Consider the following 16,462-nt stretch of genomic DNA (forward strand, 5'->3'; position numbering starts at 1 on the left):
CATGGTGCCTGTCGGGCAAGTGTGTACCCCAGTGTTTAGTGTCTCAAAGTGAAATTGACTTTCACTCAGACCCTGGCTCTGTGGGAAGCATCCCTGCCCTGACTTGAGAATTCCCTTTTCTGAGTGAACTTGTATTTCTTCCTAAATTCTCATTTTTGCACACTCTTTCTCCCTTCTTTGGTATTGTTTTCTTTCACTCACCCTTCATTCCCATTCACCGTCATGTAGCTTTGAGCAGTAGTTCTGTTTTTCTTTAGCATTTTTGCTGTCTTTTCAGAAATCTGGTCCCTAACAATTTTTATATGCAGTGTTCATAAACAAGGCAGGTGTGTGTGTGTGTGTGTGTGTGTGTGTGTGTGTGTGTGTGTGTGTGTAGGAAACCTGCCATACTTCCTCTCTACCCCCACAGAAAGTGTGTTTTCTGGAAGCCCTTTTGACACTGAAGTGAATGCCCACTGGCCCTCCCTGGCTGAATTCTCCTGGGAGGAGAGAGAGAGAGAGGTCTTTATGCTTGTTGTCATATCTTTTGTTTCTGCTGATTATACACAAAGTAAGTTGTAAATCGCTTTCTCACACACCACGATTCCTTTGAGGTCAGTACCGGAGAGCAGATCGCACTCTGGGGACTCTAGCGTGTCCCTTTCAAGGCTTCAGCTTCCTGTAGCAGCTCCGGTGGAGTGAAAGTTAGCTCAGTTGCCGACCATTATCAGCCTGTAATTAAACCTCTGGCACACTGAAATATTAGCTGAGCAGTTCAGTATTTGTCTTTGTCTTTAATCTCTTTTTGTGAATATAACTTTGAAAGCAAAATATCTGAAGATGTAGAAACAGTCAGAATGAAGTTTCCCTAGTCTTAATTGCCGTGAGCGTTTTGTGAAATGCCTTGTGGAACTATGTCTTTACAGTATGGCATGGAATCAGATACTAAACGCTGGGATGAAGCAAAGTGGATAAAACGGGATTCCTCCAGTCAGTGCAGAATTTATATGACAAACAGTAGTTAGGTACAATCCAAATTTTACAATGGAGTGTCAATAGGGAGGTAGACAGATCTGCTTCTCTCAATGTTTGATCACATAGAGGAAGCTGGCTTACTGGAGGCTTTTCAGTTAATAGCTGGACTGAGGCGTGCCAAATTTCAACTATCAGCCTCTTTTAAAAACCCTTTTGCATTTTCCTTGGCGTACAAATTAGGGAATTGATGTGACGTGCCATTTCCTTTTAGGCAGCATTCCTATCTCATCATTGATGACACAGGTTGAGGTGGATGGAATCTGGGATACAGTATACATGGCACTTTTGGTTTGAATCTCAATTTTCTGTTCCTTCAAGTGTGAAAGCCCACTTTCAGGGCGTTTCTCTGTTCAGAAAATCTCAGACTGTGGATTGGAGAGTGTCACCCACTTCCTGGCTGCTTCCTGTCGCAATTAGGATTGTTGGAACATACCGGTGGCTTGCCACCGCTTCCTCCCCACTGACACAGACCTTTTTGTTTTCTCGCGGAAGCCCTGTGTTTCTAAGGGTTTGGAGTTGTAATTGAATGTAATTGTAGTTGTTTAACTTTCTCCGTTCCTCTTGAGAGTGTTTATAAAGTACATTCTGTGACTGTGAGGATTAAAAGGAATGAAAAACTTAGCATTTGTGACCTAGCCAAATACTATTAAGGTAAGTAGGAATTTATTTTGTGTACGTAAACTGGTGTATTGTTTACACTAAATGTGCAATGCAGCCTACTAGTGTAAGGAATCTGTTTCCATCGGCCAGGTAGTCATGTTGATTGAGGTCTTATAGGAAGCTTTTGGGGGGGGCCTTCCTTTTGATATGGAATATTCTAAGATTGATTTTTATCCCCTTTGCTTGTATCGCTCCCTGGGGAGAATTACTGGAGCAGAACTCATTAGTGCCCCTCCATCTGTCAGCTGAGAGCTGGAACCAGCATTATTCCTGTGTGTGACACAACACGAATGCGCCGTGTCTCTGCTCTTCTCGCTCTTCAGTTTAGAGGGTAAATGCCCTTTGCACTGCCCGTCGTGTCCTAGACCAAAGAGCAAGCAGTAGAACTTAATCTCTGTTTTTCCATTGGCACCTGCCTTGTTTGATGTGTTGAATTCTTTGTAATTTCTTTCATATATCATCAGATACCTTTGAAATGAATGTCAACTAAATGTAGTTATTAATTTTTTTTTTTTGTAAATGTGAAAGACAAAGGGTTAGAGACAGATGGAGAGAGACAGTAAAAGAGACCTTTTATCTGCTGGTTTACTCTCCAAATAGTTGCTGCTTTTCAGGCTTGGCCAGAATGAACTCCCAGGAACCTAGAACTTGTTTGGGTTCTCTAACATGGGTGACCAGAGCCTGAGTACTTGGGTCATTAGCCACTGAGAGGCACAGTAGCAGGAAGCTGGATCTGAAGCGGTATGGCTGGGACTTGAACTGTGCAGCGATAGTGGATGCTGGTGTGCCACTATGTTTCCCCTTCTCAGTGAATTTAAACATTTGTTCTATTTTCTTTCCTTCTCATTTCACAATTTGAATCTTGACTTTGCAACTTATACCATGTGACTCTGAGCTAGTTGTTTATTTACTCTCAGCCTCAAGTATTTTTAATCGTAAAATACAAATGCTCATGACCAGTAAAAGGGAAAAGAAAGGGTTAATGTAAATGTGTGTGCCATGTGCTGATTGGTATATAGACCAGTTGGTGACACTCATGTGTGAAGATTGCTTATTTACTTTTAAGGCAGATGATGTACTGCCCATTTCGCCTTACAGACAAGAGCAGAAGGAAAATAGGAAACCAGCAAAAAATGAGAGAGTTGGGCCCAAAAATGTTTGAAGAGTGTTCTCTGAAGTTAGTGATACTCACTTATGAACCTGGAAGTTAAACTTATTCAAACTTGTTAAAAGAAAGAAAACACCTTCTTAGGTTATGTCCTTGACTAAAAGCTGACCTCTGAACAAAGAAAACATGAATTGGCACAGATGATTTTAATTTGAATTTTAAAAATCAAACTGAAATACCCAAGCAATTCTCTGATAGAAAAAGAAGAGGAACCGATGTGGTAGTGCTCAGTGGAGGTACAAGTGCCAAGAGTCAGTACGTACGGACAGATACATGAAGGTAGTGAAGGTAGAATGCTTTTTGAAAAACCTCGACTTAGATTTCTGCATATTGAATGCAATTTTCTTACTTCTTGTATATGGTAATTAAAGGGAAAAAAAGAGAAGATTGGTGTCCAGTAGAAACTTTTAGGATTTTTCCCTTTTAGTTTTGCCTTTCCATTGCTTCTCCCCGCCCTCCCACCCCCAGATCCACTGTCTATGTGGCTGCTCTATGCTGCATTCTTTGGGTGCAGAAGGGAGTTGAATATATGTGCACCTTTTATTCTCAGAACTTAACCTCTTGATAGTCAATGAATTTTATGTGTATGATATTTACAATGGGTTTGTCACCCATGTTAAGCCGTGAGGGCCTGTTTTAGACCTACAATTGGGAAGTCCATTTTTCTGCCTAGGTCAAATGTGTGCAGTTTCCCAGCAGCCTTCATATCCAGCTTCTAACCTGGCCGTATTCCCTCAGGTTCCACTGGCATGTGCTGGCAGAGTGCTGGGTGCAGACTTTTGCCCAAACCTGGAGGAGCCAGACCAGAGGCTGGAAGTCCAGGTTGGAGTCTTACTGTTTTATCAGCTGTGGGTGGTGTGGCAGACAGTGGTGCCTGAGGGTCATGCTGGTGTTTAAATGCCTTCAGGAACAGGTAATCATTCTGGCAGGTGCAAAGAAGCATCAGTGTCACATATGTTTAGCAAAAACATTTTTTCAGGATGAATTTTCCATAACTGGAGATTGTTTTGCTCATTCAAATGATATGTACTGTGATGGCCTAGGGTGGAGCCTCCAAAGGTTGATTACCTAGACTGATAAAATGTGAGACCTTTCTATGTGACTGCATGATTCTTGTGTTTTCATCTCTGAAATGGAGATTTATCAAAAACGCTCATCCTATCTAGGAGTTAGCACTGTGCGTGACACATAACAGGCATGCAGATAATATCAGCTTTTACGTCACTGACCCTGTGCTAACATGGTTATCCATAAGAGTGAGTTGTGCTTGCTGTGTTGGGTTTCTTGACTCAGAAGAACAGAAACCACTCAACAGGATGGTTTAAGAAAAGCAGAATTAAATGATGGTTACGGGAGATTTGTGCAAAGTGCAGTTTTTGCAGAAGTATTGGCTTGGGGTCCATTTCACTTTGGACTTGAGGCATTAGTAGCAGTTCCAGATATTACAAATTAAAAATATAAATATGGCTTCTTAGATGAAAGTATGCCATCACTTACATTTACCTCTTTTTTATATTTAAGGGATCCACTTATTTATTTGAAAGGCAGAGAGTAAGAGGAGTGAGGGAAACAGCCAGGTCCACGCTAGACAGAGAGCAGAAGACAGAAGCCTGGAGCTCCTTCCTGGTCTCTCCCATAGGAAATAGGAGTCCACGTACTTGGACCATCATCTGCTGCTTTCCCAAGTACGTTCACAGAGAGCTGAATCAAAAGTAGAGTAGCTAGGACCTTAACCAATGCTTCAGCATGGTATATTAGCATCACCAACAGTAGCCTAAGCCTCTGTGCCACAAGGCTGGTTGCCCATTTACCTGCTGATATTTAAGGGATGTGTAGACACAGGCTAAGGTTTCAACATGTATGACATCCCTTAGCATGAGTAAATGCATGCTTTTGTGTTTTTAGGGACTTGTGTTTGGAATTACTTTTAAGAGTTCTCAGGCTTATTGGATGAGCAGAGGGCTCTGCTTTAAATCATTTTTACTGATTTAGCCACCCATGTGAGCAAAGAAAGAACAGTTTTAAAAATTGACTTCTTCACAGTGGGAAATGGCCATCGGGGGAGGTTTCCATTTTTACTGTGCTGAAGGGTATACTATCACTTGCACACCTGCTCTTGGCCTAGGGAAGACCACCTGCATACCGCTGTGCCCCAAGCTGATACTGTCTAGTTGGTGGATGGCTGTGATACAACAAAAAAGCAGGTGTGACACATGTGAGCCATGATCATGGATTTCCTTGTTATAGAAAGCTAACAGCTTGTGGGTGACACTTTATAAAGGCAGTGCTGGAGGAGGTTTCATACCAGAGGAAGAGAAGAATCTAATCCTTGGCCTCTTTGTATAGGGTGAGTGATGTTTTTCAAACCCATTGCCTGCAATGGTGGTTATGTTATGGGTTATTGTTAGATAATTTGTGTTATGATGCACAAAGAAATAGTTCTACAGATATGAGAATGTGAAATAAAGCAGAAAAAGATTGGTGAAGCACATGAGTTTGACTTACCAAAAATGTGTATTTTGAAGTTTCAGTGAAACTGATAGTTAAGGGTTACAGTTTAGCATGGACCTTGCAAGGAGGACCAAGATCCTGGACATTAATGAGGCTGTCTACTCTGTAACTCATCTTGTGAGATTGTTGTGGTGTACTGAGGAGAGAAGGTGAATCTATTAGAAAATGGTCAGTTGGGACAGGCGTTCAGCTTGACAGTGAAGATGCTGCTTAGGATTCCGGCGTCTTATATCAGAGTCTTGTTCAAGTGTGGGCTTTGTTTCTGATTCCAGCTTCTTATCAATACACATTCTGGGAGGTAGCAGACAATGGCCCAAGTAGTTGAGTCCCTGCCACCCAAGTCGGAGACCCAGATTGAGTTATTGGCTCCTGGTTTCTGCTTGGCCTGGTCCCAGCAATTGTTGCTATTTGGCGAGTGCCAATGGATGGAAAATATTTCTGTCTGTCTGTCTCTCTGTCTCTCTCTCTCTGCCTTTCAAATAAATTAAACACATAAGTTTTTTTAAAAAATTGTCAGCCGTGGTGAATTGATAATTAAGTAGAACCACTAAAATTGTTTCTTCCCCTTTCTTCTTTAGAAATACTGGTATATACTCATATTGTGCCAGTCATAATAAACTTGACACCTAATATATTTTTCACCAGCTAATAATTCCAGGAGTATTTTTTAACTTAGAGTCTTCGTTCTTTCTACAATATTTATCCTGCACTTGCATACTCTTTCTTCCGCAACCCAGAGTGTGTGTGTGTGTGTGTGCAGTAGGGATTGAGCCATATTTTTTGCTTTTTTGTCTAACTCTGTTATAGAAGCTCACTGCTGGCTTTCGAGAGCCATGCATGCACACTGCCTGCACCTCAGGCTTTCTTCCAGGGCCAGGCATGCTGACCACCAGAGGATTTGTTGTGTGGTTCCCTTGGTTCTGAGAGGAGCCTCCTCTACAGTTCAGCTTAGGATCTGTCATTTACTTGTATCCGTTAGGTTTTTGTTTGTTTGCTCATTTGTTTTTTATGAAGGATTTTCTTTCAGACACACACACTCCTGCCTGAGTTACCTTCATTGTGTTCTCACAACTGGTGCAGCCCCTTCCTATTCCTGCCTTCATTTTGAGCCATTTGTCTTTTAACCCTAACATTTCAGGTTTCTTAGCAGGTTCACGATTTAGTAATGACAAGATTCTCACACTCTTCCATAGGTGTATCTTTGATTTTAAGTGACTGTCATCTTTCAGGTGTGTACAGTACTTGATTTTTCCCTAGGTCTTCTGTCATATTTTTGTACTAATACACTTGATTGAGAATAATCATTGGAAAGCAAGACTTTGATTCAAGCTAACTTTTTTGAGCAGCATTTGAAGTAGTGTGGAAGTGGGTACTCTAGCTGGGGAGGTTAACTGATGCACAGCAGCAAAGAATGGCAGGAAGTTTTTATACAAATACCTTCTAGGAAATGATTGTTCTAGTTTAGACCTCTTTTAATTGGTGGTAAATATTTTATTTTTAATCAGAGAAATGCCTTGGTGCCTTAGTCTGTACCTCCTCTATTGTTACATCCCACTTAGCACACTTTTTTCCTTGGTTGGGAATTTAAGATGTGAGGTTTGACTTGATATTTTTCACCATTGTAGTGCTTAGGAAATTAGAGTAAATAATGAACCAATATTTCAGTACCATATTAGACACAATTTACTGTGATGTTTCATAAACCACAGACTCCTTTCTTCTGTGAATGCATGAAGGTTCACTTCTTTTTCCAGACATACCGGGGTGCAAGTGTAAATTTCCATAAAATTTAAATGAGGTGCTTCCTGTAATTAATGAACAATTGTGGCTGCTCTCTGGTCTGCATTGTAATTAACCGTGATCAGGCTTGTTTAGTGATGACACTGTTCCTGTAATAATTTGACAAGCTACTGTGAATTTGCCAGGTTATTAAACAACCTGCAGCATTCACTTATGGACTCACAGGGACGAGCTTGGCTGCCGTTCCTGGTTAAATGCAGCGGACGGGTGAACCAGAAGCTGCCCGTTGAAGTCTATCGATCACTGTGCACATGCTCAAATACCTGTGATTTTGGAGAAGTTAATTAGTGTGGTATTAATGTTGTGTGGGGTGTTTTGAAAACTTTTTATTGCATGATAAACCTCCTGGGACAAAGTCGGTCATCTTTATGAACTCAGAACGAAACCAGCAAATTCTCTGTATTGTTAACACCATTATTTCCTAAACAGACCCTGACGTTTCTCTGAACAACTTATTAAAATGGGTATCATTAGGGCCTAAAAAGAAAAAATCAGTTTTTTTCCCCCAAATCCATCTACAGTATTCTCCTAAGTTATAACTTCACCTCCGTGTGTGTGAGAGAAATGACAGATGACCTTATGCTGAACAGAGCCATGTCACAAGTCGAATGATCTAAGTGGGTTGGTAGCCTTCCATCCTTGGTCACCAGGGCACCAGTGCCCAATCCCTTCTTTTAGGTTAAGAACGGTTCAAAACGTTACTGTCTAGTTACTGTGGTGTCTTTCATTCAGATGCTGTTTATTGACTAAACCGCAAGGATTCCTGCCCAAAGTACCAGGCAGTCTAGGCTTGACTGATTTTGATTTTCTAATATCAGCCCTGGGGTTTATTTGAAAAATGTACATACACTGCAGCTTTAACAAGTCAAGTGACTGCATGTTTTTGACCGTGGAGTGGAGTATATCTGAAGATCATTAAAGCTAGGGAGAAGGGGGAGGGTATAAGTATAGTAGTCATTGTACCATTTCAGAGTGAGTGTGTGAGTATGTGTGTGTGTGTGACACATGGTTTTTGTCTTTTCATCTTCTCCAAGAGCCAGAAAGTTTCCTGCCGTTCTTTTCCAGCTATTGACAAATGATTGCCAGATGTGAGATCTGTGCAGTGCTTTTCCCCTCAGCAAACCTGCAGCGATGGGATATTTGATTCTCCCTTGCCCATTTCATCTCCTCTCCACATCTGCCAGGGACACACAAGCAATACATCCCTACATGAGAGTTTAAAGTTTACGCAGCTCCTTTTCCTTCTCTGATAAAGTGTTTGGAGACAACAGAATGAGGACCATATGACGCTCTCCTCTCTTCACTGTATGAAATTGGTTGTTTATTTTACTTATCTACCTCTCAGTAATTGAACTCTGTATTTTAGTTTTGGTTCATGGAAAATTTGATGTAACTGGGAGTGCGAAGATTTTGCTATTGTCTGCTAGCTGCAAGAATGCCACCTTTGCAGCTCCCCGCTGAGCGCCTCAGTTCTGGTCAAAACTAGGCTGCCAGCCTCATAGGGCTTCCCAGGAGACTCACGTTCATAAGCAACTGTTCAGCATGGACAATCCAGCAGAATTCAGAGGGCATGTAGAATTTAAAAAGTCTTCTATGCAGGGCAAAATTCAGCTTGTTTGGCTTGATTTATTGACCTCATGTTTGTGTCCATTGTCTAAAGTGATGTGGATGAGGCCCTAGTTTTAATCACAAGTAGCACATAAAAGAGAAAGTACACTGAGCTTCGGGGGCGTGTGAAATTAGCCCGTGCAGGCCACACACATAATCACTAACACACACAGAAGCCTTTTGCATCTCCCTGGGCCCTGGATTGATACTGATTTTTTTTTTTCCTCCTCTCATCTCAGTTTGAAAATATTTTCCAAAATACCCGTTATAGCTCTTGTTCATACTATAGGGTGGGCTGACACAGGTGGCCTCTCTGTTTTCCTATTACGCTTTTTGGCAAACGGAAAGGCCCCTTATTCCCTGAATAAGATCAGCATTTTTTAAAAGCGTTTAAAAAATAATCCATAAAATGTCTGCCACATGTTCTCTAGTTTATGGAAATGCTTTCCAAATTAGATCTGTAGTGTTCGATTCTTATTGGAAAAGTGCTCTTGTGTTTACTGTTTCTGCTACCTTCCGAAGCTACTACTTGTGAATATGTGAATATGTATGCATATTTTTATGTGAAATTCAAATGTGAAAGTTTAGTTTCTCAGTGTCTGCCCTGAGGAAAAACTTATGTGTGTTTTGTTGTTGTTGTTGTTGTTGCTATTAAAGAAGGTAAGTAGCTGTGCCCATTCAGAAACAAAATAAGGAAAGTGTGATGTCTGGCTTTCAAGCAACAGCAATCAACAAAAACACACACATAAAAAACAAAAGCCAGGAAAAGATGAATCCTACAATGCCCAAGAAAAGGGAGCCCATGGGTTTAGCGCAAGTTGTCAAAATGTTGTACGTTTCTGTTGCATGTTGTTATGGACTAGGATCAGGGTAATCACAGTGGAGGCAGAAGACAGTCTTTTCACACTGTTCGCTCTCACAATACAAGGCAATGGTCACAATCAAGGAGGCTAAGTTTAAACAACATCCTACTGCAAACTGCTCAACAACAAGCAAGGTCTCTGTGGAAAGCTCTGCATTATTCCTGTTCTTTGACATTCCCCGAGGACTGACGCCACCCTAGGTCCTCAGTGGATGCCAGTGATTGGGAAGTTGGAGGCAAAGAGCTCTTTCATAAAACAACAAGGTTAGGAACTCCTGTGGCAGGAGCCAAGTTCCTGCGAGTTTAGATCACTTCACATAATTTGCCCTCGCAAATGCGTTGGCTGGTTGCTCAAGCCTTGCTGCATGTTCCTCTCCATGGTTACTCGGGGAAGCAGAGAGGTGCTGAGCCGCGGAGGTGTCATCCGGCCGGCGCACCTAGGGAACGTCCTTCAGAGGACGACTTGTCACCAGCCGTCAAAGAAGAGAGTGGCTCTGTGGTCTCTGAACATCTGGCAGTGCTGCACAGGAAGCTGAGGGGGTGTCATTAATTGTGATGAAATAATTTAAACCATCAGGAATAAATGAGGCTGTTAAGCTAAGTTCAGATTCCATTTGCCAGGCACATGTGTCTAGCAGCCTGTGTGCAGTTAAAAAAATTGAATTATATTAGCTCATGAGTAGAAGTGAAACAGATACTGTAAATGAAACAAGTTGCTGTCTAGTGATGACATCGTGTTGAACCGCTTCACAGAGTTCCACAGTTTGTAGGATCAATGTATCAAAGTGCTGTGATAGTGAGGTTTTATATAAAAGCATTCTTACTATTAGGAATATAGAAAGCATCAGCATTTACTGGTACACAGAGTGGATGGGTGGTTGGATGGGCTGAAGGAATCAGGTCAAGGGGCAGGAGATGCTATGCCAGGCTGTAGTAACACATCTCACTACTCTGAGAAGCTTGGCTGTGAGTACAGCATTTATTGCACTTGCTATACATAGAAGCTGCAGGTGGGAGAGCATTTTTTTTTTTTTCTGATAACTGACCGTGGATGTTCCCTAGATACTTGGGAAGCATCATGTTCTTTATATGTGAGTAAAGACAACTGCATTGGGTGATGGATTAATCTCACACAAAAAGGAATGTCATTTTAAAACATTTCACCATCAGGGAACACTGATTTCACATGAGCCTCATATGCTATGGGAAGAGACAGCCTTCATTTCTTTTTGAAGGACACACTTGTGGGTTTGGAATGTCGAGGCAACTCTGAGGTTTTGTGCACTACACTAAGCCATGGTGTATAGGTTCCAAAGAATATTTCTAAAGTAAAAGTGAGTCCTCTACACAGAGCATCGTTTTCAAACTTGAACTTTAACAGTAAACATGAATTGGAAAAATGAGACTGCTTAGGTACTGAAAGCATTTGAGAAAAATCATCAGAGGTAATCCCCGTGTCAGAAAAGAGACACAGGCCGTGGTTGGGCGCTCTGGCAAGCTTTGGACGCCAGCCTGTTCACCGCTGGTGCTTCATCTCTCTGCTTCCTCGTTCCTTACTGTCTCTTTGGCTTTCTCTTTTCCTCATCGCGTAGCTGCTCTATTCCTTCATCTCCTCTTTGTGTTTTTCTTTTCTTTATTCTCACTTTAAATTTTTAGTTTTACATTTGTTTCCCTTTCCAGCCAGCTCTCCTTCTCCATCCTCCGCAGAGGCGAACTACGATCATGCTTTCACTTATCTTAGAGTCCCTGTTACTAGGGAAGAGATATCCAGGATTTCTTAATTGGTAAAATCAGAAAAATCAGGTTGCATTTTTAAACTTAAAGCTGTGTGGGGATTGGTGGATTGCTTTTAAAAAAAGTGAATGGACCTTGATTAGTAGTTTAAAAAGGAATGTAGAATACTTACAACTCCTGCCTTCTCTGGATGCTGAATGAAATTATTGGTGAAAGCCAGCCAGGTGTCTGGGGCTCCAGGTTCCCTTCTATTCTGTACTCCTAACGGGGGAAGAACATTCAGATTGAAACACGTGGGTTTTCTAACTTCAGTCTCACTTTGAAGTCTAATAGAGTAACCAGTGCTTAGCATAATTCTTCTGTATGTTTTTATCATTGGGTTGCTTTTTCATTGATTGAATTGGAAGCCTTGAGTTTTTCAGTGCCTCCTGGCTCTGTGGAACAGATTGAAGAATATAGTGTTTATAAGCATAAAGGCACTTGGCCTAACACATATAGCTAACACTGAAGGCCATTGTTATCAAGTAGATTTTTAGTTACTTATTGTGGGCAGTCAGAAAAAAATTAGTAATTTTTTTCCTGAAAATTCTCATATTTTGACTATTGAAATGTTCAGTTTAAAACAGTTTTGTACTGTGCCCTAAAACAAAGAGCTCATGGTGACTGTAGAGAGAGATATGTTTTTCTTTCTGTCTTACTTTGTATTTTGCATTTGTTTCACAAAACAAATAAGAAAATGAGAGTATGTTTACCAGTTGCTTGAGGTTTTCTTTTTGAAGTATATTTGTAAATACATACTGGATGGGGCATTAGTAAAACAATCTTATAAACTAATTTTTTTTTCTACTTTTAAAGGTGTTGGTCTGGTGTGAAGTAGATGGTCTTATGTATTTTCAATACCTTTCTTATTTATTACACTGTTGTTGCACATAATGCTGCTTAAGCATTAAACTCATGGATTCTTGTACCTTGGTTTCTGTGTTCAGGTCCTTTATAGGCCAAATAAACTTAGGTTGAATTGCCTAAGGACCCAACTACATTCGGCATTCACCCTCAATACGAATGTTTCTAAGAGTAAATTTTATGTAGATTTCAGATGACCAACTGTAGGTTAGCTGTTCATGCCAGTGTTAGTGTATCAAATCTGATATAAGATGCTTGTGCTTGCTTTGTGTAAGTTCCTGAGCAATAGTAAAACCATAGAGGAGGGACGAGAGTAGAACGAGACAGGAAGTATTTTGATCCTTAGCTGGGATCTAGAGAATTCGGTGTTTGTTTGGGGAGTCTGTACATGTGCAGGAAATTGTATATACAAACACATATAGCTCATATGGATATATATTTGTATGTCTGTAAAAATAATTAGTGATGTTCTGTTGCATTGTCTTGCTGGAGCTAGTCACAAACAGTAAATTATGTTAGGAACACTTAGAACCCCTTTGCCCAGCCCTGCAAAGGAAAAGCTTTTATTTGTGAAGATAATGGAATCTTGTTTTGTGTGTTGATTCTGTAAGACTCAGTGCTTTCCATATGCTTCCAAAATGTAAATGTGACAGTTGTCTAAAATTATGTAACCCAGTATATTCCTTTGGCAGATTTTTTGAAACTGATCCCCTGAGATTTTAAAATATCTAAGGTGATATAGTTAGTAACATATTGTTGTGTCCATGGCATTAAAATAAGATTTACTCCTGTCCATCCCTTTAGAGTTTAATATGTGTTGTACAGAGATTTTCAAGACTCTCTTGCCACAGAAAATTTAGTTAACTTTGCCCCTTGTTCAATATGATCTGAAAGAATGTAAAATAAGAACATAGGTACTAGTCATATGGCAGTAAGGCATGTGTGTGTGTATGTGTGTGTATGGAGCATGCAAGCCGCTGTATTTCTAGGTGCTATTGTGAGGTCGTACCAGGTTCTTTTATGAAAGGTACACATCCTCCTGTGTAACGTGTGAAATGTGCTAACTTGATGTGAAGAAATGTAATGTTTGGGTATGGTTCTTTTTCTTTCCATCTTTTTGTGTCACTTACTAGTATAGAATTTAGGTCTTGTTTAAAAACAATCCGCTGACCATGAGGAATTACACAATGCCTCATTTTAAAATAATGTGTCATAAGCAAAAATTCCATCATTGAAGATGAAATTGCCTGGAATAGAAAAGTGTGACTGTCTTGTGTTTGGTGAATGCGTAGTGGAGATTGTGACTGTATTAGCAGACCAAGTGCCCTTGAAGTCGTTGTTGTCATAAAAACCACCCTTAAGTGCCTTTTGGAGTGTGGTACTGTGTTCACATCCTTTAAAAAAGAGCTAAGCAGATGAGATCTCTGCTGTCCAAGAGTTGATAATCAGAAACAGATCATATTGCTGACATGCGTTATTGTATTTAGTTCCTATAAATAAACATTAATCAAATACTTAGAATTAAGTTTTACATAAAAGACAAGTAAAAACCTTTCTCTTTGCCCTATTAAAAAATTAAACAGATACCCATATCCCCACATGGAAACTATCCATGGAAGTTGTAAAATAACTACACGAAATAATCCTGACACCAGGATAGTCCTGTTTCAGTGTGACTTTTTTAGGGTTTTAAGAGAGTGCTCACATTCCCATGATGTCACTGATTATGTATTATATGTTGGTCTGGATTCAGAGAAGTTGTTTTTGTCTTCCTTGTTGAGACACTGGGATAGTTGGACTTTCCTTCCTCTCTGGAATTTCCCATTCTAACTGCTTACCGCTAGAACTTGATATTGTAAACCAGCATCTTGAAGTGCAGTTTTAAAATATTATCCAAACCCAACATTATTCAAAAATAATTCATTTCTATAGTTAGTTGACCCTCCTTCCTACCAGCTAAAATTTTCACATCCAGAAATCTCAAAGTGGGATATTGGTAAGAGGAAGTAGGGTTAGAACATTGAAATGGGTTAAATCTATACCAGCTAAAATTAAATATATAGCTGTTGGCAGGAGATATAGGTATTGAATTTGATAAAATATTTTCTCTCTGCATGCTCCAGCTTTTAATGCAAGATATTTTAACCGTCACTTCATTTTTGAAGTGTGGGGGAACTAAAACAGCAACATTGGAAGACTAAACATGAACCCATCTCAAAGTTCAAGACATTAAAAACATAGCTCTCCCTATCCCAGTGTAGGTGTCTGTCTGTGTAAAATAAAGCATGTGGATGCATAAATTAATTAGAGGAGCAGTCAATGATATAAATCAAACTTATTTGGTACACTGATGAAATGAGCATTGTTTATAAGGTTATCTTGTTATTTAATCTCTTCTGTGTAAACCTGGCTGGCTAGCATTATGAAGTAATAATACAATTAATGTGATGATGGTATACTTTTTCTGGGTACAGGTCTGATCCTGCATGTCTTTCTTGACTGGGATTTGTGTATATAGGAGCCCATAGGAACTGGAAATTTTAATTAGCAAGAATGTTACTGCTTACCCCCTTCAGTTTGTGGGGTGGCTGTTTTTTTCTTTGTGTCTGTACATTTTCTTTTATACTCCCATTATTTTTGAATCACTCGTTTTCTGACCCTAGAAAAAAAGAACTACCTTCAAATAGTATTTTCACAGAACTGTGCAAAGTTCATTCTATAAGAACTGCCTGCTGCCTTCCAACTGAACTGTATTGTGCTAGTGGGTCTTAAATAAAGAGAAAATTTTGCTTACAAATTAAGCCATTAAGAATTTCCTAAACAAAGTCTCTTTTTTGATGTGCAAAAGAAATTTGTTTATAGTTATTAGTCATTTAAATCTATGTCTAGCATCTGTGAAGACTGTTTCTTGTATATGGAATTGAATGCACTTATGTTAGCTAGGGAACAGAAAGCAAAAACATGCTAAAACAATCTCAACATTACATAGGAATTCTCATGTAAAGGAAACTTTTTTTCAGTGTCTTAGGATTTGATTGTACAACTTTTGCTGAAGATTATTTTATTCTAGCTGATTTCCCTGTCTCCTCCTATCTGATTTCATAAAACTGGTTTCATGGTGTCCCAAAATGAAAACTTTGCTTTTGGAAAATCAAAGATTGACATTTTCTAGAGCATATTCTCCAGTTGCTTATCTGTTCTGTGGTGATCTGTTGTTCTTCAATAGAATTTGGCAATGGTGTGTAATAATGTAATTGTTGACAGGAAAAAATTGTCATAGGTAAGTCCCTCTTATCATATTTGATGACTCAAGTCTTTTGTTCCTAGATAATTTCATAAAACAGATTTAGAGCAATGCTTATGCCTCAACATATGAAAAGGACAGTCATGAATACAATATGATAAAATCTCAGCTTCATCCTGAATATTTAAGATTGGTTACTTCCTTTTTGGTCTTTATTGATGCTAAGCACTTTCAATTTGATAAATCAGGTATTTGGCTGGGTGGTTTTAAAAATTATTTTTGTATCTTCCCCGTTGGAACAATCACAGATCTCATTGTTTGCATGGTGATGATCCATGATGCCATAGTAACATCCCCGACTGTTAGCAGAGTGTGTGTTAGTTCTGTGGTTTTGTGAATCAGTAACCACTAAAAGATTTCAGACCAATCACCCATGAGTGATTTGTTCAGAGTTTGCTTAATGAGAGAAAATGTGGCGTAAGACAACCTTATAATACGTGTACGGATGCCTTTTCCCTGTTACACTTGGCTCTGTTCTGGATTAAACAACGTGGGTTTTCAGTGCTTGTTGAACTGTGCAGATAGATTTGATGGAGTTTGGTCTGTTTTGTGAAAGTTGTTCAGGACAGTGCTTGTCAAATGGGTTTTGTAAAATAGGGGATCTACTGGAGTTCAGGCATATGGTAGAACAGGACACCTTCTAGTTCCACAGGTGACCAGCCCTGGGTCAGACTGCTCTATGTGAAGCCTGCTTCTCAGATCTGATGGGAAAGAGGTTTCAGAGAACTGAGGAGACAGTGTGAGTGCATGTGTCTGTTTTTATCTGGGAATGATGCACACGACCAGATCTGAACTGATGAGAAGCTCTGGGATGCTGTGTGCTGTCTGCGGTGTCTAAGTGAGCCCTGGTGGTAAAGGCAAAGACTGACTGGGGAAAGGGAACTAGTGACACTTGTCC

General features: G+C 39.9%; 1 protein-coding gene across 2 annotated transcripts in view; it reads left to right on the forward strand.

Annotated features, from left to right (window-relative positions):
• BNC2 (basonuclin 2) overlaps positions 1–16,462 on the forward strand; it is a 423,821-nt gene that overhangs the window by 171,681 nt on the left and 235,678 nt on the right. The window contains exon 5 of one of the 2 annotated variants that reach the window (XM_040962742.1): positions 3,581–3,664. The exons of the other annotated variant lie outside the window; for it this stretch is intronic. Within the exon in view, the coding sequence (XP_040818676.1) occupies positions 3,581–3,664 (84 nt within the window). The remainder of the gene's footprint in view (positions 1–3,580; positions 3,665–16,462) is intronic. 2 annotated transcript variants of the gene reach the window in all.

The sequence above is a fragment of the Ochotona curzoniae genome, unplaced genomic scaffold (assembly GCF_017591425.1).
Source record: "Ochotona curzoniae isolate NIBS_2020 unplaced genomic scaffold, NIBS_Ocur_1.0 scaffold_3208, whole genome shotgun sequence".
NCBI classification, from domain to species: domain Eukaryota; kingdom Metazoa; phylum Chordata; class Mammalia; order Lagomorpha; family Ochotonidae; genus Ochotona; species Ochotona curzoniae.